Below are 7,049 nucleotides of genomic sequence, written 5' to 3' on the forward strand. Positions count from 1 at the left end.
ATTACAGGTTAGTGGACAGATTTACTTTATTTTATTAGAAATCAGTGTGAATATTTTATTTATTTACTTTTATGGATTAGAGGTCAGTGTAAATGTTTTTATTATTATTATTCTATTTTATTATTAATAATATTTATATTTTGCATTAACTTGGAGCCAGGGTAAGATGTATAAATTATCAGTAAATATTTTCATCAGTGTAAATAATATTTATTGATCATGAATCTGGCTGTGCTACAGCCTCCGGCCGCTAGGTGTCGCTGTGACCCGGCCCTCCGTGGCTTCCAGCGGGTCAGCTGACCGTCAGTGTCCGGGTAAAGGGTGAGGCTCCCGGTTTGAAAGTGCGGACAGCCGCCGCTAGTTCTCCGGAGGAACCTGTGGAGTTCTGCCCTTAAACCGGGTCAAGCTTTGACTTCTGACCGTTGAGTCCCGGTTCTCCAGCAGCCGGACGGGAAGAAGCAGGAACCGGTCCAGTCCGGTTCGGTAGCTGCTGCCACTGCACTTTAACGGCAGATTAACGTCCAACATAAACGGATTACCGACACCGATCACCTGCACAGGTAGCAGGCGAAGAGAGGAGCCCGGAGCCCGGAGCCGGCAGAGAGATGAGAGAGACCCGCTGGAGGAAGGAAGGAAGGACCGGTGAGTGGTCCGGTTCTGATAGCAACACACAACTAGTACACAACTAACACACATCGAGTACACAACTAGTACACAACTAGTATACAACTAAAACAACTAGTACACAACTACACAACTAACACATAACTAGTACACAACTACAGAACTAGTACACAACTAGTACACAACTAACACACAACTACATAACTAGTATACAACTACTACACAACTAACACAACAACTACACAACAAGTATACAACTAACACACTGTAGAGGGGGGTGGGGAACAAGGAACATATAACAGTTGGATACATGTATGATCAGATAGATGATACATACAAAGTAGAAGCTAACATTGAAACTGATTCCTAGTTTACTGCTATGGTGTATGGCTCTGGCATAAATATACTACATATATAGCTGGTAGTAACATTCAAACAGTAAGTAGATGAGCAAATCAAGTATAGTGAGGGTGATGCAGAGTAGATTGATGGAAATGGGCAGCTGGAAGCAGTGGGCTGGAGGAAGGTCAGCAGCAGCAGCATCCCACAGATGGAGATTAGGCCAGTTGGTGGGAGAACCACCACAGATCTGAAGCATCCAGCTCTGGGATCAGGGACACTCAGAGAAAGGACACAGGGAGAAACAGAGTGAGTGTTATGCAATGATGGTATATATATTAAATCTAATGGTAGATAGAGAAGGGCTCAGTGCATCCAGAGAGGTCCTCCAGCAGCCTAGGCCTGTAGCAGCAGAACTAGGGGCAGAACTAAGGGACGTCCAAGAGGAAGACTCCAGCTGACCCCCTCAGGGTCCCCCAGTCAGTCCTAACTATAAGATTTGTCAAAAAGGAAGGTTTTAAGCCTGGTCTTAAAAATAGAGAGGGTGTCCGCCTCCAGAACCCAGACTGGGAGCTGGTTCCACAGGAGAGAAGCTGATAACTGAAGGCTCTGCCTCACATTCTACATTTAGAGATTCTAGGAACAACAAGTAAGCCTGCAGTCTGAGAGCCAAGAGTTCTGCTAGGATAATATGGTACTATCAGGTCTTTAAGATATGATGGAGATTGGTTGTTAAGAGCTTTATATGTCAGAAGAAGGATTTTGAATTCTATATTTAACAGGAAGCCAATGAAGAGAAACCAGTATAGGAGAAATATGATCTCTCTTGCTAACTCCCATCAGTACTCTGGCTGCAGTGTTTTGGATCAGCTGTAGATGTTTCAGAGAGCTATTGGGACAACCTGATAATAAGAAATTACAGTAGTCAAGCCTAGAAGTAACAAATGCATGGACTAGTTTTTCTGCATCACTCTGAGACAGGATGTTCCTAATTTTCACAATATTTCTCAGGTGAAAAAAGAAAGTCCTACAGATTTGTTTTATGTGTGTTAAAGGACATGTCCTGGTCAAAAATAACGCCAAGGTTCCTCACAGTAGTACTGGAGGCCAATGTAATACCATCCAGAGGAACTATATGCTTTGAAAGCAATTTTCTAAGATGTTTGGGGCCAAATAAAATGACTTCAGTCTTGTCTGAATTTAGTAGTAGGAAATTATAGGTCATCCAGGTCTTTATGTCCTTAAGACAATCTTGCAGTCTGGCTAGCTGATTAGTTTCATCTGGCTTCATAGATGAATACAATTGAGGGTCGTCAGCATAACAATGGAAATTAATACAGTGCTTCCTAATAATATTGCCTAAGGGAAGCATGTATAATGTGAACAGTATTGGTCCTAAGACAGAACCCTGAGGAACTCCATGATTAACCTTAGTATGCTCAGAAGAACCAAACTAGAACCTGAATGACCTGAACTAAAACCAAGTTTGATTGGTTCTGAGTCTTCAGCAGGAATCCTTCATGAGTCCAGCTCTGAGGATCTGATGTCTGCAGGTGGTCCAGATTCATCTCAGAGAACCCATAACGGGTTCTTCTCTGGACTCTGGAGCAACTGGACCTCCTCTGGGATGGAGGCGTTAGGAGGAGTTGCTTCCAGAGTATCTGCTGCCAACACGCTCAGAAACCAGATAATTATTCTGGATCCTGTATGAAGCTTCCTGCTGGAACCTGGAGTCAGCATGAAGAACATCTGCTGATCATTGATTATCTGATCTGGTTTACTGATCGATAATCACTGACATCACTCAGATCAATAATCCTCAGAATCTGTTCAGACAGGTGAGCTGCCAGCATGGAGTCAGAGCTGCTGATTGGCTGGCAGCAGGAGAAGGCGGAGCTCCAACAGGAAGTGCGTCGCCTGCAGGAGGCGCTGGCGGACAGTCGAGCTGAGGGGGTGGAGCTTCAGGCGAGGAGTAGGGCGCTGAGTCAGCGGGTGAGGAGGGGGCCGGGGGGGGGGCTTCATGTGATCAGCAGCAGCCAATCATCACCTCTCTCTCTCTACAGCTCAGCCAATCATCACCTCTCTCTCTACACTCTCTACAGCTCAGCCAATCGGTGTGTCCGGCGCTCGGCCCCTCTGAGGGGGAGGAGAGGGAGTGGAGGAGGAGGCTGAGGGAGTCTAGAGAGAGGGAGGCCCGGCAGGCGCTGCTCATCCACCGGCTCCAGGACAAGGTCAGGGCCAGGGTTCTGGTTCTGGAGGGCACTGTGGGCCAGAACCAGGACCATCAGAACCAGGACTTGTTAATCTGAACCGGGTGCTGACCGGTGATCAATAATCAGATCAGTGACTGATCAGTTTTATTGGTTTCAGTTTAAACAGATGAATCGAATGATCTGTAAAATATCTGATTGATTCATCAATAAATAATAGTCTGTTGTGGTACCCTTACTAGTACTAGTAATACTGGTGAGTACTGACTAGTACTAGTGAATACTGACAAGTACTGGTGAATGCTGACTAGTACCGGTGAATACTGACTAGTACTAGTAAATACTGACTAGTACTTGTGAATAATGACTAATACTAGTGAATACTGACTAGTAATGATGAGTACTGGCGAATACTGACTAGTACTAGTTACTATTACTAGTGAATACTGTCTAGTACTGTTGAGTACTGACTAGTACTAGTGAATACTGACTAGTACTGGTGAGTCCTGACTAGTACTAGTGAATACTGACTAGCACTAGTGAATACTGACTAATACTAGTGAATACTGACTAATACTAGTGAATACTGACTAGTACTGGTGAATACTGCAGGTGTTGGAGTACAGGGATCGATGTCAACGTTTGGAGCTTCAGGTGGAGGATGAACACACACAGCTGATCAGCACTGAGGTGAGATACAAGTAGTACTGTAGTACTATAGCAGTACTGTAACAGTACTACAGCAGTAGTACTGCCATACTAACAGCAGTACTAACAGCAGTACTATTGCAGTCCTACAGCAGTCCTACAGCAGTCCTACAGCAGTACTAACAGCAGTACTAACAGCAGTACTACAGCAGTACTAACAGCAGTCCTACAGCAGTACTAACAGCAGTACTAACAGCAGTACTAACAGCAGTACTAACAGCAGTACTGCAGCAGTACTAACAGCAGTACTACAGCAGTACTATTGCAGTACTACAGCACTACTAACAGCAGTACTACAGCAGTACTACTGCAGTATTACAGCAGTACTAACAGCAGTACTACACCAGTACTACAGCAGTACTACAGCAGTACTAACAGCAGTACTACAGCAGTACTAACAGCAGTACTAACAGCAGTACAACAGCAGTACTAACAGCAGTACTACACCAGTACTAACAGCAGTACTACAGCAGTACTACAGCAGTACTAACAGCAGTACTACAGCAGTACTAACAGCAGTACTACAGCAGTACAACAGCAGTACTAACAGCAGTACTACAGCAGTACTAACAGCAGTACTAACAGCAGTACTAACAGCAGTACTACAGCGGTACTACAGCAGTACTAACAGCAGTACTAGTACGCCCCCTGCATCGTCCAGATGTTACAGCTGTTGTGTGTCTGTTGTGTGTGTTGTGTGTCTGCTGTGTTTCTGTTGTGTCTGTTGTTGTGTGTCTGTTTTGTGTCTGTTGTTGTGTGTCTGTTGTGTGTCTGCTGTGTGTCTGTTGTTGTGTATCTGCTGGGTGTCTGTTTTGTGTCTGTTGTGTGTCTGCAGCGGAGGATCAGAGAGCAGCACAGTGACTCCTTGGAGAGCGCCCTCATCAGGCTGGAGGAGGAACAGCACAGGTGTGTTCACCTGTCCACTCATGCTGTAGTGACATCACCGCCATGACCTCACCAGGTGTGTCTGTCCTCAGGTCTGTTGGTTTGGCCGACACCAACGCTCTCCTCCGGGAGCAGCTCAGCCAATCAGGGCGGGCCAACCGGGCCCTGAGGGAGGACCTTCAGAAACTGACGGCTGATTGGACGACAGCTGCGGAGGAGGCAGAGCAGAGGGAGGCAGACTGGCAGAGAGAGAGGGAGGTCAGCAGTTTGACCTGAAGGTGGCGCTGAGCCGCTGTCACACTGACACGTTGTTTATCTGTTTATCTGTTTATGTTTGTGTTTGTTTAGTGTCGGTCGGGTCATGTGGGTCAGCACCAGGCTCAGCTGCTGTCAGTGTGGAGGTCTGTGGTCTCTCTAAGGCGGCACTGTTACACCCTGAAGACCGCCGCAGACAGGTACATCTACTGCACCCAATCACATTGCTCCGCTACAGCAACACATGACCAACACATGACCATCAGATGACCAACACTTGACCAACACATGACCATCAGATGACCAACACTTGACCAACACATGACCATCAGATGACCAAAACATGACCATCAGATGACCAACACATGACCATCAGATGACCAACACATGACCAACACATGACCATCAGATGACCAACACTTGACCAACACATGACCATCAGATGACCAACACTTGACCAACACATGACCATCAGATGACCAAAACATGACCATCAGATGACCAACACATGACCATCAGATGACCAACACATGACCAACACATGACCATCAGATGACCAACACTTGACCAACACATGACCATCAGATGACCATCACATGACCATTACATGACCAACACATGACCATCAGATGACCATCACATGACCATCACATGACCAACACATGACCATCAGATGACCAACACATGACCAACACATGACCATCAGATGACATCACATGACCATCACATGACCAACACATGACCATCAGATGACCAACGCATGACCATCATATGATCAACACATGACCAACACATGACCATCACATGACCAACACATGACCATCACATGACCATCACATGACCATCAGATGACCATCAGATGACTAACACATGACCATCAGATGACCATCAGATGACCAACACATGACCATCACATGACCATCAGTTGACCATCAGATGACCATCAGATGACCATCCTGTCTCTGTGTTGCAGGGATCTGTGGCAGCTGAGGGCAGAGTTTTCTCGTCTTTCTTCGTCCCTCCTCTCCAGCTGTGGCTCCTCCATGAGGCTCGGTGCTCCTCACACTTCCTTGCTCTCTGACCTGCCTCCTCTGTCCTCCACCCTGGTCCTACCTCTTCTGGACTCCTCGGCTGCTGCACCTCCGCCCATCTGCTCCTCCACCCTGGAAACCTTCACCTTAGGAGACCTGGAGCACAGAGAGGAGGACAAGATGGAGGAGGAGAAGATGCAGGAGGAGAAGGTGGAGGAGGAGAGGATGCAGGAGGAGAAGATGCAGGAGGAGAAGGTGAAGATGGAGGAGGAGCAGCAGCAGGTTCTGTCAGAGTTGCAGCTCATCCATCAGGCTGAAGTTGCACAGATGCAACAGCGGTAAAAGTTTCTGATGTTCTCAGTTTTTTCAAGATCAGATTCTTCATCAACATCCAGCCCTGTGGAGGTCTGTCTCTAATGAATGATTGTAGAGCTCTGTCTAATGAGTGATTGTAGAACTCTATCTCTCTGAGTGATTGTAGAACTCTATCTCTCTAATGAGTGATTGTAGAACTCTATCTCTCTAATGAATGATTGTGGAGCTCTATCTCTCTGTATTGAATGATTGTGGAGCTCTATCTCTAATGAATGATTGTGGAGCTCTATCTCTCTAATGAATGATTGTAAAGCTCTATCTCTCTAATGAATGATTGTGGAGCTCTATCTCTCTAATGAATGATTGTAAAGCTCTATCTCTCTCATGAATGATTGTGGAGCTCTAGCTCTCTTTATTGAATGATTGTAGAGCTCTATCTCTTTAATGAATGATTGTGGAGCTCTAACTCTCTTGAATGAATGATTGTAGAACTCTCTCTTTAATGATTGAAGAGCTCTATCTCTTTAATGAATGATTGTAGAGCTCTATCTCTCTTTAATGAATGACTGTAGAGCTCTGTCTCTTTGTCTTAAGGGTTGTGGAGCTCTCTTGCTCACTACAAGAGGAGGTCCTTCAGAAGGAGGTGATGGAGAAGCAGGCTGAGAGACTCAGGGAATCGGTG

The 7,049-nt window shown here is 45.9% G+C and overlaps 1 protein-coding gene across 10 annotated transcripts in view; it reads left to right on the forward strand.

Moving 5' to 3' along the window:
• Positions 1–321: 321 nt before the first annotated feature.
• si:dkey-230p4.1 (trichohyalin) overlaps positions 322–7,049 on the forward strand; it is a 47,664-nt gene continuing 40,936 nt past the window's right edge. For 5 of the 10 annotated variants that reach the window (XM_055015345.1, XM_055015349.1, XM_055015347.1 and 2 more), the window contains exons 1-9: positions 322–642; positions 2,798–2,955; positions 3,027–3,194; positions 3,786–3,863; positions 4,717–4,787; positions 4,859–5,024; positions 5,115–5,221; positions 5,995–6,390; positions 6,962–7,049. The exon at positions 6,962–7,049 is cut by the window's right edge and continues 39 nt beyond it. In XM_055015345.1, coding sequence (XP_054871320.1) covers positions 2,815–2,955; positions 3,027–3,194; positions 3,786–3,863; positions 4,717–4,787; positions 4,859–5,024; positions 5,115–5,221; positions 5,995–6,390; positions 6,962–7,049 — 1,215 coding nt within the window. In that variant the 5' untranslated portion in view covers positions 322–642; positions 2,798–2,814. The remainder of the gene's footprint in view (positions 643–2,797; positions 2,956–3,026; positions 3,195–3,785; positions 3,864–4,716; positions 4,788–4,858; positions 5,025–5,114; positions 5,222–5,994; positions 6,391–6,961) is intronic. The other 5 variants (XM_055015348.1, XM_055015354.1, XM_055015346.1 and 2 more) reach the window with 4 other exon arrangements.

The sequence above is a fragment of the Amphiprion ocellaris genome, chromosome 11, assembly GCF_022539595.1.
Source record: "Amphiprion ocellaris isolate individual 3 ecotype Okinawa chromosome 11, ASM2253959v1, whole genome shotgun sequence".
Taxonomy (NCBI): domain Eukaryota; kingdom Metazoa; phylum Chordata; class Actinopteri; family Pomacentridae; genus Amphiprion; species Amphiprion ocellaris.